A 22,803-nucleotide genomic window follows, 5' to 3' on the forward strand; every position below is an offset into this window, starting at 1 on the left:
TTCCTGTACAGGCCGAGTTAATAATGAATAACTCAACTGTGTGGGTCTTTCCCACAGAATCAGCATTGCCCCGGGAGTCCGTGTTTGGGACCCATGTGTTCAGCCCCTATCCATGTTGCTGGGACACTTAGGCCATAAATCCTTTGCATGTTTAGACAGAAAACATGTCCTACAACTCCTAGCATTCCTCAGCCAGCCATGGCTGGCAGGGGAATGCTGGGAGTTGTAGAATTTTTTTCTGTCTAAACATGAATAGGATGCACACTTAATCATTATCCTAGGAGCCATTCATGGAAAAGTAGTTCTCACATAGCAAGGGTAATGTTTAAGGAGCACCTTGGACAAAATATGTATCACATTTCCAGTCATGTGCGAGTTCCTAATAATTGTACTTTCATGAATCAATCAGTCAGGCCTGAACATTTTATACATAGATTGTTTAAGAATATATTTGCTATGAACTCTTTCAGAAATCTGTGCACAAATGCACACGAATTCGTACAAAACATATTTATCAGACAACTGCATCACTGAAAAATACTATGTTAAATAATATGTAATATATAAAAAGTCATATTAATCTTACTGTCTTGCTACAAAAATGGGATACTTTTAGTACAGCATGGAACAAGATGAGAATACACATTCAATCTCTTCTTAGTAGTTATTTTAACTGATTCAATTATGGCTTTTCTTTACTAATAATATGCACTTGATTTTCCAGCTGCTATCAATGTAACACATGATACCATTAATAATATTACTGAAGTCACCAGGGCTACACACTGATGTAGTGATGTTTACCAAATATTGTTGTAGCTTTTCTTCTTTGCTCTCTGATAAGGGATATAACATTTTTTTTTAAAGAACATAGTTGTTTTTTCATAATCATGAATACTCTGGCCTGCTCTTGGAAATGCAGTCACAAGATGCTTTGAGCTTTGGTCACTTTTTTAAAAACAGAGAGGTCTGTTAGTAACTTTTGTTACAGAAAAAGGCATTAACAATTCAAATTCTGAACAGTGACATGGTCAGATTATTTTCACAATGGAGTCAAGCAATATAGCTCTTAACAGTATCATTAGGCAAGGCAAAATTCACATTTAATTTTGATGGCAAATTTGAAGGTTCTTTGAAAATAAATCTTTTTCATGGCTAATTTGGAAGATAAGTCTTTCTCAGACTTTAATATTGCTGAAAAATTGGGAGTGGATTAAAATTGTATAATGACAGTAGAGATAACTTGTGAAGTGTAACTTGTAACCCACTAAAGCACCATCACACATCAATGTATTTTGAGTAAGCATTAAATCTGTAGCAGAAACAGAACTGTGGATAGTATAGTATCCAAAGCAACGCTACTGCTAACGTAAATTACAATGTGCTGGCTTAAACAACCTCTACCACAAGACAAATAATGCTTGCTGGTGTGATGGGTTTTTCCAGGCTTTTGGCATTGTGCTAGAGGTCATTTATGCTAGTGCAGTGTAATTCATGTTAGTGGTAGTGTTGCATTGGATACTGTCCTGTAAATGTATTTTATCCAGCATCAATTGCTCTTCCTATCTTTATAGTGACTTGATGGCACACAAATTTGTGTAATTGACCCTCACTAAGGTTCTGTTCACTTCTTAGCCTTTGTTAGATAGTGGCTCAGTTCGGACATCACGTTGGCACTTCCTGGGTTGTTTAACCCAGGAACTGCAGGGACAAGTGGAGCACGCAAACTGTGTGCCAGTTGTTTCTATTTTTAATCAATAAGCCAGGAACGCCCCATGACATGCAAAATGTGTCAACATGGTTTGTTATTGGGATAACTCTGGATTGTTTAGCTCAAACAACCCAGGAATTGGCAGTGTGTCATCTGAACTAGGTCACCATCTAGGAACATTGGCTGGAACCAAATAAAAATCCTCCCAGAGGATTTTAACCACAAATGTTTTCCACAAATGAAATGACTGAATGCTGGCAGAAATCAGGTGCAACCTCTCATGGCTATGCACACCTGGGGTGTATCTCCACAAGCGATTTACTGTGAGTTTGCTGCGTTTGGAGGTCATTCAGCGCACATGACATCATGGCAATCCTGCAGTTTTGTGCTGAAAAACTGGTTTTTCTGAGAATACTTTTAGTCTGATTCCTTTCCTTAATTTAGCTTGTTCATGCTTCTGTTGTGGGGTGCACCAACCCTCTGCATTTACTTTGGCATGATAGCCCTGCCCAGAGGTGTGTCTTTCACCTGGTCGTGACCTCACTGACCCCGGTCAAGGGGTGTTTCCCTAATGTTTTCCCCGCTTGTGTTTTCCCGAAGTTTCTGTCATTTTGCAGCTGGCCGTTCATGTGTTCTGAGCTACCTCATGGTATTTACTTCACCTTGCCTACCACTAAACCCCACAAAGTACAGGTGTGCTCCAGGCAGCCTCTAACTTTTTAAAAATTAAAGCATAAAAGCGTAACGTTGAAATACCGCATTAGCACTACATCGTGAACCTGAAGTAACTCCAGGTTCACCAACCACAGCCACCTGTGGACTGTAAACTGTATTGATCTGGGACATTTGAAGTCATTACTGCAATAGGGGCTAAGGCTTACACTGCTAAAAGTTCCATGAGGTGTGGAATACATATACTCAGCCAGATCACAGTTCCGGAGGTAGTTACTGGGGAATCTGCAATTGCACATTTAAAAGATATCCGTATTGCACTGTAGTGAAAAAGTGCATGTCTGTAGCAATACATATACCCCCTACAGTGAAATAGCACATTTGTAGAAGAGTACCTAAACCTGCTATTGCTGTTTTAGAAGGAAAGTAATAAAAAAAATGGGGGGGAATCAGGCATAGGTTGGGGAGGCAGGCACTAACACACACTGGCCAGAGAAATCAGAAAGGGTGGAGCAAGGCAAGAATGGGAGGGAGGGAACAGGTTCTCTAAGTGATATGTGGATGAGAGTCCACCTGGTCCCCACCCAAAAAATTCACAGTAAACTGCCGTGCGACCTGCCAAGAGCCCCAGGCTAGCTTTCAAGCCCTGTATGTCCCCAGACGGAGCAGATTCAACTCCAGTGAAAACCATAGCAAAGTGGAGAGAGAACCAAAGCTGTTGCCATGGGGATTTCCCCCCCCCCACCGGGGAAACCATGATGCAGCAACATCCTGATGGGAGGGAAGGAGCTCTGAAGCGATGCTATTTGGTTCCTCTCTTGAAGGGGGGCTGCTGCTTCTTATCAGTGCCCACTGCAAGAAGGATCTTTGGGTATGTTTAGCCTCAACAGATCACAACCCATCAAGGGTACTTCTACCATGACTAAATAGTTTAAGAAAATATGAATTCTGACAAATCTAAATATGATTTGTCTTTAGAATGCTGAACTATAGTCTTAAAGAAGTTGACAGTAGTACTTAACCCACATTTTAATTCACAATGTAATCCATTTGGTATTTTCTCCAGTCCTTTTGATAGGATTATGCAGTATTTGGGTTATTCACATGCACGTACTCTAAAAATGACCGATCTAGGATTCTGTCAATGAGAACTTCTTCTACTATATTTATATCCTGTAATAAGAAGGGAAGATAATCAGATATGCAAGCAAATAAAGAAACAAACACTATCTTGCTAAGCAGTGAAAATAGTGTTATTATTAGGCAGTGGTAGAAATCCTATTATTCAGCAGTAGATAGACCACCACCACTATATTTAATATTTAATATTACACTAAATATAAGCTATATTTAGAAACAATATCCAATCACTAAGGAGCAGCAAGATGTCAGGGAGATGCATACTCTTACAATGAGTTTCTGGGACTCCGCTGATACTTATATGAATGCATGTTCTTTCAGGGGACTAGAGATAAGGGTGCATAAGGGTGACTGTCCCAGGATGCACCCAGGGTTCTACCCTTTCACTATCAGCTTTATACCATATGAACAAATGTTATTAGCAAAGCAGCAAGACATTCAGAGATGTCTTCAGTGTGCATATGATGCCAGCGATGATCCTATACCAAGATTGAAAAGGGACCTGACTGTGGCTTGTGCCATCTTACAAGTTTATGTGTACTGAACTTCAAGAAAATCACTGTTTGGCTGGGTATCCACTTGTAGGAGCCTTAGCTGTGTATAACTGTGTACCAATTAAAACAGAAATAGAAACATTTAATTTAATGGATAGTGTAACCATATTAATAATTCATGTAAATCATAATTCATGTAAATCAGAACGCAAACACTAAAAATAGTTAAAACATCATAGATCAAAATGTTCACATGTTATCCTTTTTCAGTTAGGCTGTTATGACTAATACAAAAGTGATAATAGAAAGACGCAAATGGGGCCCTGCAACAAAATGTTGCAGCGTGGAGTGCTTCTGTTCAGGGTTCCAGGTACTCCACTCAACCACCTGGTTTTCCTTTTGTTCTCTCTCCAACCGTCAGTCAGCATATGATGGCCACTGATCATGCTCAGTCCTCATTAGGCTGATTTTTTTTCTGCATTTTGGGTTTTTTTTAGGGGTGGGGCGATGCTCGTACCCAGTTCCAGCTACAGTAAATCTTGGCTTTTTCCATCGATTTCTATGGGAAGTTCTCACTTCTGTCCCAGGGGGCATTTAAAAATAGTTTTTCAATATGAATCAGGAATGACCTTCCAAACAATGAGATGGATCTGTCTATGCTGCATTGTCCTTCTCCATCCATTCCATTCTATGTCTCACCCCAGTTAGTTAGGGCACCATCCTTTTCAGATAGGCAGCTGCCTCCGAACTCGGAGGTGACCGGCTATCCAATGCAGGGCATGAGTAGCACGGGGGGGTGGGGGATCATTCCCTCTGTGCTTCTCCTGCCCTGCATTTTTGGCTAGACAGCCGATTGCGACTGTCTAGCCACGTGCGGAAGGGCAGAGCAGGGGAGGAGGCTGCTGTATGACACATTGGATGTGTCGTACAGGCATTTCTACCCTCCCTGCCCCGGAATGCCCTCCGGGAATGTCCCTTTTCGGCTGCTCTGCGCTCCTCTTGCGCAGAGGCTGTCTATTGACGGAGCACTGTCTATTGGCCATAGGATTGCTCCCTCCATTTCTTTTTTTCTTTTCTTTTATCCATCAACATTCTGTGCTGTTTTATGAATGTTTTATCCATCAACATTCTTTTATCCATCAACATTCATCAACTTATCACTGGACTGCTTTAGGAGGTTCCTGCCTTAGGTTTTTTTTCCTTAATATTTTTGCATCGCTACCAACCTTGGGTCTGCTGACCTCTCCCTCTTGTGCATGGGTGGTATAATTTTGGCTGCATTCGAATGAGCATGGGAAAACATGAATCAGTAGTAGAAGGAATGCGTGGAACATTTATTTTTGAGATGATCCATTTCCTCTCAATTTGGCTACTAAGCAAAAATAGCAACAGCACAAGCACCATGTTGGTTCTTACAATTCAATAAACATGCACTCTTTTGTTGGAAAACTATTTGGGATAATAGAGAAGAAATATATTTATCTTATTTATTAGCAGGGACTGAATTATAGGTTACAGAAGAAGCAATTCACACTGCCATGCTACTGCAACCGTACAGTACCCATAAATGGACTATTGATATCAGAAAGCCAAAACTAGTCTAGAACTACCAAGTAGTTACAGTTCTGCTGTTACATATAAGAAGAGCCATGTGGATCAGACCAAAGGCTTTTTTAGTCAAGCATTCTGTTCATACAGTGGCCAACCAGATGCCCATGGGAAGCCCAGGGCAATGTTTCCACCAGCGATTTACTCCAAGCCGGCTCTATATTGAGGTTTTAGGGATACATGATGTCATGGCCATCCAGCAGCCACCCTAGAGCTTATCAGGGAAAAACTGGATTTCCTGAGACTGCTTAAAGTCCGATTCTTTTCCTTATGTTGGGTTCTCCGTGGTATAGTTGTTGTGTGCCCCAATCCCCGCATTTACTCAGGTATGCTAGCCCTGCCCAGAGGTGTGCCTTTCACTATGACCCCAGTCAAGGGGTGTTTCCTCCCATTGTGCTGAACAAGGCTTGCCCTGTGAATGCCTACAGAAATAACAGAGAAGCCCCTCAATTGACACAGCACGTTTTAAAGCCCAATTCCTTAAGTGTGATTAAGCATGATCTGAAGGCTCTGATTCATTGCTTTAAGAAGTAACTACTTCACAGCTTTCTTATAGAAATCCTGTGCGTTAAAATGGGGGCTGGTTTCCAGCTCTTTCCCACAACAAACACATTAGTGTCTCCTCACAAGTAACTCCCATTGTGGTCAATGAGGCTTCCCTCTGAATGCCTGCATCAAAACTTACAGAGATTCCCCTTCAATTGAAATGGGACATTTTAAAGCCTAATTCTTTGAGTGCGATTAAGCACGATCTCAAGGCTCCAATTCATTGCCTTAGGAAGTAAGTACTTCACAGCTTCATTATAGATAGCCTGTGGGTTACAAGGGGGTTGGTTTCGGTCTTTGTGTTTACTGCTCTCTTTCCCACAATAAACCCATTACTGTCTCCTCAGAAGTAAGTCCCATTGTGGTCAATGAGGTCTTGCAGGTTAAAATGGGGGCTGGTTTCAGTCTTTGTGTTCTCCCCCACTCTTTCCCAGCACAAGCATGTTTGTGTCTACTTGGAAGTAACTCCCATTGTGCTCAATGAAGCTTGCTCCTGAAATGCAGGTGCATCTGGACTTTTAGGGGAAAGGAAAAAGGGGGTGAGAGGGGGAGCAGCCCCTGCCAGTCAGATGACGTTCACTCCAACCCCCACCCCCACCAGGAAGTATGTTTGGTGAAGCAATTACTGGTGTGGAGAATCTGCAAGTGGAGCCCTGCTCACAGCAAAGCCAGTTGCTTTTAAAAAATCAGGTGCTCCTCCATTAGCTTCTCCTCCTGTTGTCATGAAAACACAGCCCAAGATATGTGCAACAGTGTATGCATCTTGAGAGCATGTATCTATGGTTAAGGCAAATATCTCTAGAAAAGCATATGATGATTTTCAGTGTATTTCAAATTGTTTTAGGAATGGGGAAAGAAAAAAGGAGACTTTTTCTTTCAGTCCCCCAGGCCTTTCTGTGCTGTGCTATAGAACTTTATGTGGCTTAGCAGGTTGCCAGCTCCAAACCTGGCAACAAAAAACTAAAGCCTTGACACTATGCTAGCCCAACAGTGATGTGCCAAGATGCCACATTTGTGGGTTGGCATAATGTCAAGGTTTGTGACATCAGTTGCAGTGCTGCCTGGTATACTCACTAGCTCAGGACTAAGCAACCTGGTGCCCTACAGATGTTTTGCACTGCAGCTTCTGTCAATCCTTACCATTGCCCATGCTGGCTGGGGCGGAAGGGAGCTGTAGTGCAAACATCTGGAGGGCACCAGGCCTTCTACCCCTGCTGAAGCACCATTTTGTGAAACAAATATAAACTTCAAGATTCTCTGCACATCTTTTTTTTACTGTGATCTTTGGCCTACATGTTTCTGATCTGGAGCCAGAGAAAGGATCAGTGGGATTCCTGGAGTTCAAGGATGGGCTCCAGTTCTTTGCATAGCACTTTGTATCTCCCTATGACTAGCAGAAACAGTCTATGGGTGCAATTCTGTGCATACTTAGAGAGAGAAAAAGTCCTACAATTCCCAGCATTCCCCAGCCAGCAATAAATGCACCCCAAATGATGCAAAATAAACAAATAAATGTCCCATGCAATTTTGCTATATGAGCACTATACAACTGCGATTTTTGCTACTGCCCAAGGTGATTTGAAAATTTCCCATCCTGCACAAATAGGTAAAAGAGGAAAAGAGAAGGATTTGCCTAAGGAGCACAGTGACTTAATTTTTGTATTCTGCTGTTTTTTATAACTTTTACTATTGTCTTTTATGTCTTTATGTTTTTTAAAAACTGTTGACATCTTGGATATGGATTATGCAGGAGTGGGCAACACACAGCCCATGGGCTGCATATGGCTGTCCTGGGCCATTTGTGAAGCCAATGCATGCTCCCCCTTGTTGCCGCAGCCCTGCCACTGCTTCTGAAAGTGCTGCCCTTCTGCCAGTCAATCAAACAGCTGTTTGGTGGGCTGGTGGGAGCCTGATGCTGCAGGGAAAGAGGAAATGTGAATTGTCATCCCCAAGTGCCTTCTTTCTCTGGAATATTGCCAAACAGTTGTTCAGTAAGCCAGCAGGAGCCTGACGCAGCAGGGGGACAGGGTGCGTGGAATGACTCTAGCACACTCTCTTTCCTTCAAGAATCACCGTGATGGGGGTGAAGTTAAAGCCTCATCCCCAATGAAGCAATCTTCAGCAGCATTGCTGCGATGAAAATAATCTTTAACCTCACCCGCATCCCAGCGAAACTACTCAATATTGCTGGGATGGGGGGGGAGATTAAAGCCTCCCCAAACTCCAGCAATCTGCAGTAGGATTGGGGGACTGAGGAGTGTGTGTGATCTGTGGGTGTGCAGCTGCCAATATGGCCCTCGATCTGAGGGAAGTTGCCTACCCCTGGTTTAATGGAAAAGCAATATTTGAGAAATTATTAAGTAAAATAAAAGACATGTAGCAAGAGCAGGGAATATAAATAGAGCGTCCACAAGTCACCTTCTAGTAATGTTTTGGGTCATGGGCAGCTCCCTCCAAAGATAGTCTGGGATGGAGAAGAGATGACTGCACCAGATTCCTAGACAAATAGTAGCTTCTCCCTACCATATATGATGAGAGCATATATGGAAGAGGGTTAATACAACTCTGGGCCAAGGGTACAGAACTTCATACCTGATGTCCCAGTCCAACCTTTTGGGATTCCCAGATGGCCATGCCCCCTTCCCCTGGTGTCACCGTGCTTTTGTGCAGTTTTTCCCCATTCTAAAATGTTGAAATAACTCTCCTGAGGCTTAGTAATGAGCAGTAAGAGCTTTATTCTGGCATTTTCGGCCCCACCCCTTTTGGTTTCGGCCCTACCCACTGGAATGTAGCCTCCAAGAACTTCTCCAAATTTGAATTTGGCCCCAGGGGCTGAAAGGGGTTCAACACTCCTGCTCTAGGCCCACTGGCTTTTTATGTGAAAAAGAAAGTAGCATTTGCTCTAAATATTCAGAGCAAAGCCTCCCACTTGCTTGTCTCCCCCGCCCCTGCCTTGTCCACTAATTTCCTCAGAAATTTCAAAAGCATACTCAAATTATGAGTAGATTGGTGTGAGAGTGGAACAACTTTCATTTCTGGATTGATGTTCAAGCAATGTTAGGACTCCTTGCACCAGTGTAGCACCTTGGAGGCATTATACTATTTCTCCACTGAAGTCTTAAGTGTTTGTAACCTTTCTAATTCCCCAGGCATAACATTTGTGCAACCCACGAATGCTCTCATATGACTTATCAATTACCGGAGATATGGAGGGAGTTGCAGATAAAGGGGTCTTAGCAGTGGCTTAGGAAAAACAACCATACAATTTACTCACTATATAGTCTTCATAACAGAATGTATGTCTGGGCTGAAGGTGCCTTTTAAAATTCCTGCTGTAATAACTTGGCCCACCATCAGGTAGTAAACAACAAATTGGACATTACTGTAAGTAATTCGAGGGAAATAAGTAAATATGCTAAATGAGTCTGTTCACCATTAAGATGTAACAAAATAAATAATTATTGCTAAAGAGAGAGAAGTGTGAAATATCTGGGGCAATTATAGCTAAAGGGCATTATTTGAGTGACCTGAATATATTCGCTGTCAGACACAATGCACTTCCTGTCTAACAGTAAATTTGGCTTATCCCAAGTGTTCACGTTCTGTTTTGTATACAACCTAGGAGATGCTTTGTATACCCATATCTTATGCTTACGGGGGTTGTTTGTTTTTGCATGAATGAGGCATGCATTTCTAGCTATGGAATGCTCTTTTACTAGAATGCATGCTCTTTTTCTCCATGCATGTTTTTTTTTTTTCTGGCCATAGCCTGTGACAGTAAAGCCCTACAAGAGTACAAATATCCAATCTGCAGAATTGCAGCTAGTTGCTCCAATGATCTATTTCAGGCAAGGGCACTCTGATGCAAGCACAGAGCTTCTCTTCCAGGAGGGGACGTCTGTTTCTTTGCGTGTGCAAGCCAATACCTTCCACTGAAATGAATGAGACCTCTGTGCACAAGAGACTAGTATGTGCATGTGAGCACACATAAATTTGAAGACTGGGGCCAGAGTTTAAACTACAGTGTGAAGCAAGAGGGGAAGACCTGCATTCATTCTCTTGAAAAGTGTCAGGCTTCCGTCCAGGATCAATGATCAAAGATGATTTGTTTTGGTGTTACAGGGAGAGAGCTGCCGCTAATGTAAGCATTATTTAAACAATATATTCTATACTTATAAGTGGGACCTGCAACAAAAATGTTGCAGTGTAGAGTGATTTTGTTCAAGACCCCAGACACTCCAAAACCTCTCCCAGCCAGTTTTCTGTATTTTTTCCTCTCAACAGTCAGTCAGCATTCTGTAGGCACTGAGCACACTTGGTTCTCATTGGGCTGTTCGGGTTTTTCCCCTCCTCAGGTTTTTTTTTCCTAAAGATTTTTTATACTTCTGAAAAACTCTGGGTTCCCTCAAGCATGCTGATACTTCCCTCTAGTTCACCAGAGGCACTCAGAGATTGCCGTTAGTATCTGTGATTATTTTGTCTTTATAATTCTACAGATAAGGTATCATAATTTGATTCTGAAAATACTTGAAAATTCTGATTCTGGAGCCTTTCATTTCTCCATTTCATAGGCACAGTTTAGGCAAAAGGCTGCAGGGATCGCTTTTCAACCAATGGACTGTGTTAAACTAGTACATCAGAACCTATGACTTGCATAATATGTCTGTTTCAGTGTATATGACTTTACCTGTCAAACGGTCAGCTAATTACAAAAGATTAACCCAATAATGCATGCACGTGGATATGAACCCAAATGTAAGACATTTACCACTGCTGTCCTTTCGGATCTGTGACAAGTGAGAAAATGGTCCAGAAGATCATTTTCATCCAGTTCGGACTGGCAGAAAGGACAAAGATTTCTGAAAACAACAGATATTATTTTTAGATACTAGTTGCATTTTTCAGAGTTAGATATTCAATACATTCTACAGCTGACAGCTAAACTGGATGGTAAGCCAATCTGCTTCTGATAAATAGGATTCTGCATTTGATGGAAGCAGGAATGTAGGTATTAAGAAAGGGTTAGAGATTGTGAATACAGATTACTGAGAATATGTTCTGCAGGATGCTCTCCCCTTACCCATGCTGGTCTAATAGAAACTGTACAAAAGTTTTGAGCTTTTCTTCAAAGCTTTTGTTTGCACAAAGAAAGGATGCCAAAAGCTTCTTCAGAGCTAGTTGATAATGGGGGTTGGCCGCTAGAATCACATTACAATAGTAGTCTTGTCCTGCACGAAGTCTCTAATATTGTAGGCACAATTTAAGGTCCTTTTTTGACCTTAAAAGTGTGGACCCAGCACAGGCTACTTCACTACTTGTACCACTTGAGATTGCAGGTTCTGGAAACACATGTTGCCCTAGAAGTTTGCATGGAGTCCAAAGTCTGAGAATCGTACGAATGTTTCATAAAATCTTTCTGTTTGAACTGGCTTCAGTCACTAGAATTAAAGTGGATTAATATCCGCTTGGGCTACAATCCTACACACATGTACCTAGGGCCAAGTCTAACTGAAATCAGCAGGGCTTACTTTTGAGTAGATGCCCATAGGATTGCACTGTTAATGTTCTAGACTTGGCTGTTTTAAAATTGTATTTTAAATGGTGAGGTTAGTTTTAAGTCATATCTTTGTGCAACCCAGGCCACTGGGATATGGCAGGCTAAAGAGGTGAAAGAATAAATACATAAATCAGGCTGACAGTAGATTTCCCCTACCTTTATTTTATTAATATGTACTTTACCTTGTTTCTGGGTATGCAACCTCTTGTAGTGGCCCATATTTCTCTATATATTGTCCACAAGTCCTCAGATGAGCTCTCATTTCACTGAGGCACACCTAGATCACGCAAAGAAATATTTTGTTAGTCTTTCACTTAGGCTGTAATCCTATAAACACTTACCTATGAGTCCCCTTCAAGTCACTCGGGCTTACTTCTGAGTAGGCATGTTTAGGATTACATTATGTGCTATAAGAAGATACAGTTCACTAACAGAGTGATTCTAAAACATGCTTACTACTCAGAAGTAAGTCACATTTATTTGAATGCAGCTTAGTTATGCAGCACAATCATTTGGATGTTTAATTAAAAGTAAACCCCACTGAGTTACAATGGGGCTAATTCCCAAGTAAGCATGCACAGTGTTGCAACGCTAGTTTACGGTTGCTGTTGTTCTGATAATGCTTCTCACTAAAGAAGCCTGTTTATTTCATGTACATTGTAACTACAGTCTACATGATACCCTCCCCTCCTCAGCGGCATCCCCTCTCAGCCCCTCCAGCAATCAGGCTTCAATAGAAGGGTCTCCCCCGCCATTGCCCTATACTGCAACTAGGCTTGGGGAAAAAACTTCAATTTTTCAAGCCTAATTGATGGGGGGGGGGGGCTGCAGCTAGATGAAGAGCCCAGAAGTTCTCCACCCATGATGTAAGTATTCAGAGAAGAGATCATCAGTCACTGTGTGTCTACGCTGAATTGCTAGATGCTGCTATGAATAAAACTTTGATGCAGAGAATTTCTGGTGCCATGTGGCAGATACACAAATGCAATGACACTATAGTAGAGCTGCAATCCATCTCCCCTCACTTGTTCTGCTCTTGAGCTATTGAGGAATAACAACATCATTTGTTATCAACAAATATACATTTGTATATTTGTATATTACACTTATCATTTACATAAGTGACTACTAAATTTTCAAAGTGCTTCATGTACGCAGTCTCAATAATCCTTACTACAACCTTGTAAGAACGGTCATTGTTTTTATCACTATATTGCAAGGTGGGTGGGGGGTGGGACTGGGTGGAGAGATGGTGGCTTGCCTAAGACTATCTGGTGAGTTCACGGCTGTGGGGAAGTTTGAACGAAAGACTTCCCAGCTCACAACTTTTAACGACTATACTGCACCAAGGGAAATATGAAGGTGGACAAAATACGGCAGCACTGTAGCAAGAATTGTCTGCACACATTCCAGAGTGGTTCTCTACAAAAAATAAAATGAAAATGAAATAAGCAGAACCCCATCTGGACCCAGACAAGTCAACTACAGAACTTCTAAGCAGGGTTAGATAGTGCGCACTAGAAAACCGCAAAAGTCGCTGAGCTCTGTGCTGCCTCAGCCAGCCACACTATATGGTATATTGCAGCAGTCCAACCTCTATGGCCCATCAAAGGAAAGTGGTAGTAACTGGCAGGGCTAGAAGTCCCACTGCCTTATCTGAAACTTTTGCAGCATAAAAGGGGATTCCCAGGCACCATTAGGAATTGGGGGTTACCAGGTCTAAGTCAGAAGATCAAGCAGGGTAGGAAGATTCAACTGTTGAATTTCACAGCCTGTTCCTCCATGAGCTGCATTCCACACCCTCCTCCCCTGCCTGCTCTAGCAAGTGAGACTCTAGGTTTGGTTCAGAACAGTGGTGCAAAGAGAATAGTGGAAGAGTACAGCAAAAGCTTCATTGCCTGTTCTGATCAAGCTGGTTGTCTTACACTTCAGACAGGCTGCAGCAGTTCAATTTAAAAAATAAAAGTAAGGAATGGATTCTCAACTTGCACTGCTTCCCAGAATTAGATGAGCAACTCTCCTTCTAATAGTGAACTTAAGTGCTGAGTGCCACTGGTTATGTAGCCAAAATATTGCCGCTGAGAGACAAGAGGGAGGTATCGGCACCCCAAGTACAAAAAAATATTTAGAAAAAAAAAATCCCCAAGGGGCAAATGCATGCCAACAACTCTAAAACAATTCAGTGAGCACTGAGCATGCTCAGCAAGCATGGAATACCGAGTATCTCTCTGTTGTGGGGGAAAGGGGAAGTGAAAACCAGGGGGAATGGAATACCCTAGAAGAGGGCATGGTAGCTGGCTAGAACCCTGAATAAGAGCACTTCATATTGCAACATTTTGCTGTAGGTCCTACTTGTCTATACAAGTGTTCAAATGGGTTTGTGGTAGCCCAGAGAGCAAAATCAGGAAACTTTAGGAGAAAATTCACCATTCCCACACCTGAGCCTAAACACACCAAGAATGATTCAGCAGAATCATTCAGCAATTCTAAGTCCAATTGTTTCAGTGTAAGTGATTTACAGTCAGTGAAATTCTATATATGTCTATTCAGATGTAAGCCCCATAGTTTTACTCCCAGTTAAGTGGATATAGGATTGATACCATAAACACTTATTTACCTTTTCTGTTGAAATCAAAAGCATGTTAAATGTTTTATTTTGGCTGGATCATGCTGATTCTTTGGAACTGACTTCAGTGAGATATTTTTAGGTAAAGCATGTAGAATTGAGGTGGTTGTATAACTGTAGACGCCTTCTTAATACACCCCCATCCTGAATGTAATTAATGAAAGTTACTTGTATATGGGGCTGTCCCATATTTCAGGCTAAAGTATATTAAGGGCTTCTCCACATAGGGCTTTTACCCTGAGACTGAGATTGGTTACTCATGAAAGTTTGTGGGTCCTTTACATGATGTCATCAACCTCCAGTGCCTCTCTAGTTTTTTCCAAGCATTTCCATGGCTTAATTTGAAATGGAAATAATGAGCTAACAAAAAGATATGTGAATTTGCATGTGAAAAGAGAACGTGGTGCTATATAACAACAGACCATCTAGTGGCTGTATAATGAAATATATAGATCTTGCAGATAAATGGGGAAAAGTGGGAGTGGGGGAGGAAAGCTCATGTAAAGGGCTGTTCTTAATCTTGCAAATAATCTGGAAGCAGAAACCTCGGGTAAAATCGCGAGACAAAAAGCCTCAGTGTGGAGAAACCCTAAGTGGGGAATTCAAAATGTTAAAATTCAACGTTTGCAAGTTAACGGTTAAAGAGAAAATCATGGTTACTAGTTTTTGCGATGGTAAAGGTTGCAAACGTAACATAGGACCAAGTTTTGTTAGGCTGGGCATGATGTGTCCACTGAATTCCATGGGAATTGCTCCGAAGTAAGTGTGCATAAGGAAAGAAAAGTTTTCCATAGGATATAGAAATTATGCAATACCAGTGGTTATTTACCTGTGTTTCACATTCTGTACAGTTTTGGTATATATTTTTCATCATCTTGGTAATATCAGTTGCTGGAATCCCTTCTGAAGGAAGATAAGCCCGGCAATAAGGACATGTCCATGTGTTATTCCTTAAACTTGTTGCAATACAAGATTGACAAAATCTGACAGAGAGATAAAAATAAACACCATGTTTTCCCACAGAACTCCAATGTAAAGAAAACTATTTGAAATGTATCAGTTATGATCATTACTGGACATGACCTTCTAAGAAGACTGGTTCCTACTGCAGTTCTTGCCTGTTAATCATTTTGTTTACTTGAGCATCCTAGTCTATTAGAACACTGATAAAGTGAGGTTAGAGAAGATAGTGTGTTCTATTAAGGGGCTATCTTTGCATTAGCTGAAGTTACTCATTAGCATCAAAGTACTTACCTACCAGTTAATTGCAAACTCTACTATGTATTAATAAAGCTCTATGGAAGAGATCAAACACAACATAAGGCATCGTCCAGCCAAAGGTTATGCACTTTTATGTTCTACTGAATTTACTGGGGGAGAGTCAAGAATATGTTTTATTCTACTGAAATCAATGAAATTCAGAAGTGCTTCACTCTGGCTGGATTGTAGCCTGTGCCTATTTGATTACAAGTAATTATCCCAAAGTGCAAGAGCTTGTTGTGTTAACCTGCTTCTTTTATACAAAAAAGTAACAATTCACAGCCATAAAATGATTGTGTGTAGAATACCATGATCATTAAGCCTGTCCTAAAAAAATGCAATATTGTTGTGTTGTCTTCAAATGAACCTCCAGTGATTATTCCCAGATTCAATCAGACATAAGGAGTGCAAGTAAATGAAGTCCTAGAACAGACAGTAGGAAATGAAGCCCATCTTATTTGTGAGCTTATGACACATGACAGGGTCTTGTGGAGACTGCTGCATTGTGATGCAATGCTTCTGACACCAAGCACACAAGAGCTGAAATGCCAGATGTCTCTGTGGATATGCTTGACTAATAGCAGATGGCTAGAGTAGTATCCACATGGTTTTGGAGATAATACTGGGACCATGATGAAAGCTTTTATTGATGTAGTGTCTAAGCCTGCTGTAATGAAAACTAAAGCAACAAACCAGAGCTCGTTGGTTTTTCCATAGTCTTCCACCCCCCCCCCCCCGGCTTAAAATGCAACAGAAGTACATGAAAATGGTCTTGAATATTGCACAGAGTGTGTGAGAGGTGCAGCTCCTCAAATCTGTTGCTTTGATCTGGGAAGTGTCACAGCATCAATGAACCAAGCGCCTCTTAGTAGTGTTGAATCAATACATAGTTCTGGGAAATACTTTTTAGTCATGTCCTGGGTGAGTATCACCTAAGCATCCTTGAAATATGCATAGTAAATTTAATGCACATGCAGAGCTACAGATGCATAAAAGCAAAACACTGAATAGTCACATTTTAAAATTAATGGTAGCATTATGAATTCCCAAACTGGGTGAGTGTAATGCAATCATGAATTTTAAAATGTGATAATGTCGTATACTGTAAAAACTACTTAAAAGGGAAGGGATAGATGAGTCAGATACAATTTTATTCCTCTACAGGAAATGTTCTATAGCTGTAGTTTTGCCATTATCCCATTTTGCAATTGTTTTAAGAATTGTTGTTTTATTCTTTTGTACATGATTTTAAGTGTTGTTTTTCTTACAAAATCCTCTGATTCCAGCACATACAGGATTTGTGAGAGCCTCTTTCTTTAAAGGTCAGAAGGTATGACATGGGGTGCCCCTTTGTCCCATTACAAAGGTTGTGTCTTACCTTAGAAACAACAACACGAGAAGTATATAGTGTAAAGAAGGGCCTGTTACAATGAAAAGACAAGTGGGAAGAATACAATCCAGAGAAATTTGAGCAGGCTTAAGTCCCAAGAAATATCTTGGATTTCTTCATACATAAATTGTAAGGCAACTGCCTTCAATTCACAAGAATGCATAATATGCATATAATAGCTTGTTACTGGTCAATGATCTACTCAATTGGTTTGGATATGTTTCAGAATAGAATAGGAGCTGCCTTAACTTTCAGAACCTATCTTTAAATTATTTCCCTGTGTTTGCTCAATGGAAATAAAATAGCCAGGTTCAAAGGGTGAACATAAATGTTACTTTTGGTGCATACTAGAGTGTCCATGGTCATGGAAAGTCATCCAGCACTATGGGAGATGAGAAAACTAAAAGGCATGAATAGCCATGCACGATCCAGGATCAGTTCTGGCAATCTTGGGTATCTAGTATTTCTCTGCCCACCCCCATGTTCAGGGCAGTCTTTTGGTGTGGAAAAGGCCAACTGGCTGAAATTCAAATGCTCTTCCATCCCTTTGGTTAATGGTGAACAAAAGAAAAAGAAAGATAAGGGGCAGCCAAGATTTGTAGGCAGTGTGGGAACCAGCGACTTCAGTATTGGTGGTGCAGCCCTCAATGGGTATTACCTTCCCTCCCCACCCCTCTTTAGGCATCCACGATCCTTGATAAGATGCAGTGGCTGTCGGACCACCCTTTTTCCAATGAGGTGCAGATCATCCACTACACCTCAGAAGAGGGAATTCGAGACTGATCGTCTGAGCCGCTTTCACAGTGAGATCTCTGACCACTCACCTCACCCCGTGGGAGATTACCTGTCAGACAATCACCCGGTTTACATGATGTCTCCCCAGTATCATGCTACTCCGGGGGTTCAGATTATGGTCACTCTGCCCACTACAGCTGAGAGCCCTCCTGGAGGGAAACTCAACACTAATATTTTCATTCCTTGTCCTACATCTGGGACAGAAGGTTGCCTCATCACAGAGACTAGGGCTCCTTTACATATTCCATTCAGGATACTATGAAGCTTAGGCCACTCGTGAATGGGATCATACCATTATTACTATTATCATTATTATCCTGCCTTTTCCCCAATATTGGGACTCAAGGCAGCTGTACAACATTAAAAACTTGTACAGTTAAAACATATAAATAAAAATATACAAAAGTTATAAAATTAATTAAATCAACAATAATATTAAAATTGTATAAAATATCAGCATTTAAAAACAACAATATAAACAATAGTACCAATCTATCATATTCTCACAGATCCAGACTATCTATCCCTGAAGGCCAACTGGAACAAAAAAGTTTTTGACTCCCTGAGGAAACAAACCAAGGAGGGTACCGCCAGGATGGCAAGAAGGGTCTCCCTTAAAGATCTCAGGGCACAAGCAGGCTCACAGGGGAGAATACAATCTTTCAGATAACCTGGACCCAAGCTGTATAGGGCTTTATAGGTCATGTCCACCATTTTGAATTGTGCCCGGAAACAGACTGGGAGCTAGTGAAGCTGTTTTAGCAGAGGAGTTGTATGCTCCCTGTAGCCAGCCCCAGTCAACAGTCTGGCAGCAGCTCTTTGAACCAGCTGAAGTTTCAGAACACTCTTCAGAGGCAGCCCCCTGTAGAGCACATTACTGTAATCCGAACGGGATGTAACTAAGGTATGTGTCACTGTGGCCAAGTCAGACATCTCAAGGAATGGGCACAGTTGGCGCACTAGCTTTAACTGTGCAAATGCACTCCTGGCCACCGCTGGAGCCTGGGCATCCAGGCTCAGGGCTGAATCCAGAAGTACACCCAAGCTGCGAGCCTGTGTCTTCAGGGGGAGTGTAACCCCATCCAGCACAAGCTGAATCCCTGTTCCCTGATCTACTTTTCGACTGACCAGGAGCACCTCTGTCTTGTCTGGATTAAGCTTCAATTTGTTTACCCTCATCCAGTCCGTTACTGCCGAAAGACACCGGTTTAGCGCCAGAACAGCTTCCTTGGAATTAGATGGAAAGGAAAAGTAGAGTTGGGTGTCATCATCATACTGGTGACACTGAACCCCAAAACTCTGGACAACCTCTCCCAATGGTTTATGTTATATGTTAAGTAGCATGGGGGACAGAACGGAACCCTGAGGAACCCCACAGGCCAATGGCCAGGGAGTCGAACAGAAGCCCCCCAGCACCACCTTCTGGGTCTGCCCCTCCAAGAAGGAATGGAGCCACCGTAAAACACTGCCTCCTTAGTCCCATCCCAGTGAGGTGACCCAGAAGGATACCATGGTCAATGATACTGAAAGCTGCTGAGAGGTCCAGCAGAACCAACAGGAACAGAACCAATAGGGACACACTCCCCCTGTCTAGTTCCCGGCATAGGTCATCCAGTGAGGATGGTGGTTTAATTTCACAATTAAAATTTACAAGTTTCTTCCAAAATCTAGGGATACTTCCCCTTCCAAATACAAAACCTTTATTTCCAAACATCATACAAATGCATATTTATTTCTGTTTAAGGAATATCAGTACACTGAGGACAAGGTAGTTAAAATGGGTCCTCTGTTCACTGATAAAATAAACGGTAAGCAACTCCATTTACAACAACAAAACAAGCACAGTGTCAATAAAAATGTCAACATAGTATTACTATGTAGCACTTGCATATCGCTTTCAAATGTTCAAAGCAGATCACATACATTATCTTGGTGTAGTTCATACAACAAGCTGTAAAGTAGTTATCATCCACACCTTCCCTATACATGTTGGCTGTAGTGTAGATCAGTAATGTTTGTATTGGCCCTCAGCCACTACATTACACCAGTTTATAAACAAATCCGGATCATTCTTTACAGTTTGTTTCTACCAAGGTATTAAAGAGAATGAAGAATAAGAGCAATGAAATCTTAACGAAAGCACAATCGTCTTTAGCACAATCGCGCAAATCAAAGTGATCTCTGACAGCGCAGATTGTAAACCTCAAGTTAATTTACTTGTCCTTTGTTCTTTAACTAGTTTTAAAGAAGAAGCAGAGAGTGGGCGGGAAACCCCTCCGTTCTTCCTTTGCTTGGAACTTTGGCCTTGCTAACTAAAAAGTTAGCGAAAGGAAAACTTTTCGTTGTCAAATCCCAAACTAGGACCAATTTCCTCCCTTTAAAAAGCAAAACAAACCTGAGTTGACTTGGGACTAACTGCATCCCTACCGCACTGACGTAAACAACCAAGTCAAAACATGCAGCACATCCTATGCATAGAATTCCAGTCTGGGATTCGAAAACAAAAAGTACCTTTTTCTTAGTAACGGGAAAGATCAGAGTCAAGAAAGAAGGGGGGTATTTTTTACCCGGACGTTGGCTCCATGTGGGGCTTACTGCTGGTAAGCGTGCAAAGGACTGCAGCCCCCCAAACAGCACCGTTTTAAAAGTGAAAGGGGGGTGTACTTAGTCTTGTTAGCTTTCTCTCATTCTGCAGCGTACGATTCACACTCCCGCCCCCGCGCCAAGACGGAGAGGGCTGCTGCACTTACACGTGGCCACATCGCGTTCTTACGGGCTGCTGGAGCACCTCTAAACAGATGGAGCAGTCAAAAGAAATGAGCTGCTGCTGTTTCTCCTCCCCTGCTCTCCCCCATTGTAGCGGGAAGTGGCTGCCCCCTTGGGGGCCGCTCGCACCCGGACTGCTCGCCGCTTGCCGCCCATCGCTGCTTAACACGGATCCCATCGTCTGAGCAGGCGAAAGAGAGCAACGCGCTTCTTCGGCGCCGTCTGCTGCGGCTGCTGTTGCCGAGCGCGCGGCGAGGCTTTGGATAGCTTGGCAGGGGGCTCGCCTTGGAGCAAAGGGGAAAGTCGCCGGCGGGCGCAGATCTTTCCCCGTCTTCTGGAAGGATGAACTCTCGGAGACTCCGCCGGGGCCGTCTATCGCGGCTGCAGGGCCGAAAGCCCCGCAGAAGTATGCTTAGTGGAAGGCAACCAGGGCCAGCCCACGGCGGCGCGCTGAAACCTGACACCGTCAGCAGCACGAACGGGGAGGCGGGGAAGGAAGCCGGCCTGGCCTCAGTTACTGGCTGGCTGGTGCAATATTTTGCTTCTTTGTCCCTGAATAACAAACGCGACCCTTCTGCCTGTTTGCTCCGAAGGACGTCTCACCGTGCTCAACCAGGGCTTACTCCCTGGGAAGCGCGTTTGGGATGGCAGTACAAGGGCGGAATCCTTTGCGTACAGCTCCCAGCATCAAACCTGGGAATTGTAGAACTTTTTTTCTGTCTAAACGTGTATAGGATTGCGCCTCAAATCACACTTTGCCACGTGTGTAGGCGTCACGGTTTTTATTATGTCTACAAATCGGGAAAGAAACGGCGTTTAACTGTCGAACACGTCTCTCCTTCGCATTCCTAAAACACTTTATCGCAGGTCGCTGTAAGAAAGACACTACTACTAGAAAACGGGGAAGAAAATCACAAGGATCAACAACACTTGACTTTAAAAGATTCATATACATTGCGTATGCATGCTTGTCTTTGAAGTTTGGGATTACATCCAATATTAGTGCTGCTTAGAGTAGACCTTAGACTAACGTTAGATACAATCCTTGGACAGCTCCGTACTTTTACTGAGATTTAGGGCGGAATCCTATCCATGTTTAGACAGAAAAAAGACCTACAACTCCCAGTATTCCCCAGCCAGCCATGGGATTGTATACTAAGGATGCGCCCAAGTGGGGCCAGCGACAAAGTGTTGCACGGTGACAGACAGCCCTGCCCTCTTGTGGGACACTGGTCCCCACCTGCCCCACTGCTAGGGTACTCCCTTAAAGATTTTGTGTGTGTGTGTACTTGTGCAACCTTGGGGTTTCTCCGAGCCTGTTGACAACTCCCTCTTGTTGTGGATGGTGCTGTTTTGACATACTGGTAGGGTACAAACTGCAATTTTGACATAAATATGGGTACATTTTAAGTTGTTCATCAATGAATAGATTTAAAATAAACATATTTTAAGTTTAATTAGACTTGCAGAGTAATCCTGCACTTGTCTACTCAAAGGTAAGTCTTGAGTTCAGTTGGACTTACTCCCAGGTAAATATTTATAGGATTGCAGCTTCATACTCAAGTAAGGGCACAATCCTAACTAGACAGGCAGCTGCCTCTGGCCTATCCAAAGCAAGGCAGGAGAGGCACGGGGGATCATTCCCTAGCAGCGGGGCAGGGGGGGGGGAGAACCGGGAGAGGAAGCTGGCATACGACAGACACATTGGGTGTGTCGACAAGAGGGGCAGTCAGTTTTCTGGGATTCCTGGAAATGAGCATATCCTATGGCCCGCTAGACAGTGTCTAGTGGGCCATAGGACTGTTCTCTTAAGTACATAAGATTGTGGCCTTCAGCTGTTTCACATGTTGTGGGAAAAGCAAGTTGTAATCCATCCACTGCACGAACCACTATAACATATAAAGAAGATACATATGGCTGAAAACAGTGATCCAAAAACCTCAAGGCATGTATCTTCCCACTACACCTGACAGCATTTACACACATAAATAATACGAAATCCACATAATGCCTGCATTTTTCAATATCCTGCTTCATGAGATCTGGAGATCGTGAAAGCTTGCATACGTTTTTGTGACCTTTGAGTTGGTCTAATAAAGGTGTTACCCTAACATGGATTTTGAATGTTTTTTTCTTTTGGCCAACATGGCCATAATATTTGGTTTTAATTTTTGGTTTGGTTTTAAGATTTGTATTATTTATACAAAGCAATCTGCTTAGTATGCTTCTGTTCTTGAT

The 22,803-nt window shown here is 42.4% G+C and overlaps 1 protein-coding gene across 3 annotated transcripts; it reads right to left on the reverse strand.

The window, feature by feature from the left end:
• Positions 1-418: 418 nt before the first annotated feature.
• On the reverse strand, positions 419-21,004 carry RNF125 (ring finger protein 125). Of its 3 annotated transcripts, none has more exons than XR_014790127.1 (6): positions 20,550-20,969; positions 15,184-15,337; positions 11,911-12,005; positions 10,940-11,030; positions 3,410-3,556; positions 430-948 (listed from the first exon to the last, which is right to left on the reverse strand). XR_014790127.1 is itself a non-coding variant. In XM_084849628.1 (6 exons), exons 1-6 carry the CDS (start codon positions 20,741-20,743, stop codon positions 3,550-3,552), a joined length of 642 nt encoding a protein of 213 aa, XP_084705754.1. In that variant the 5' UTR covers positions 20,744-21,004; the 3' UTR covers positions 3,396-3,549. The 3 variants fall into 3 exon arrangements, 2 of the variants coding, with proteins under 2 accessions (XP_084705755.1, XP_084705754.1); XM_084849628.1 differs by lacking the exon at positions 430-948 and adding an exon at positions 8,590-8,690 and having other exon boundaries at positions 3,396-3,556; positions 20,550-21,004; XM_084849629.1 differs by having other exon boundaries at positions 419-3,556; positions 20,550-20,977.
• Positions 21,005-22,803: the final 1,799 nt, after the last annotated feature.

The sequence above is a fragment of the Heloderma suspectum genome, chromosome 4, assembly GCF_057233095.1.
Source record: "Heloderma suspectum isolate Gila_16-S chromosome 4, 16-S_ref, whole genome shotgun sequence".
Classification (NCBI taxonomy): Eukaryota; Metazoa; Chordata; class Lepidosauria; order Squamata; family Helodermatidae; genus Heloderma; species Heloderma suspectum.

Bases quoted from the DNA above. Each gene is read 5' to 3' on its own strand.
- RNF125 (XM_084849628.1), bottom strand. From the start codon at position 20,743: ATGGGATCCGTGTTAAGCAGCGATGGGCGGCAAGCGGCGAGCAGTCCG. The intron at 12,006-15,183 runs GTAAATAACCAC...TGCGTGATCTAG, and splicing joins GTACAGAATGTGAAACACAG to GTGTGCCTCAGTGAAATGAG. The intron at 11,031-11,910 runs GTAAAGTACATA...TGTTGTTTTCAG, and splicing joins GTTGCATACCCAGAAACAAG to AAATCTTTGTCCTTTCTGCC.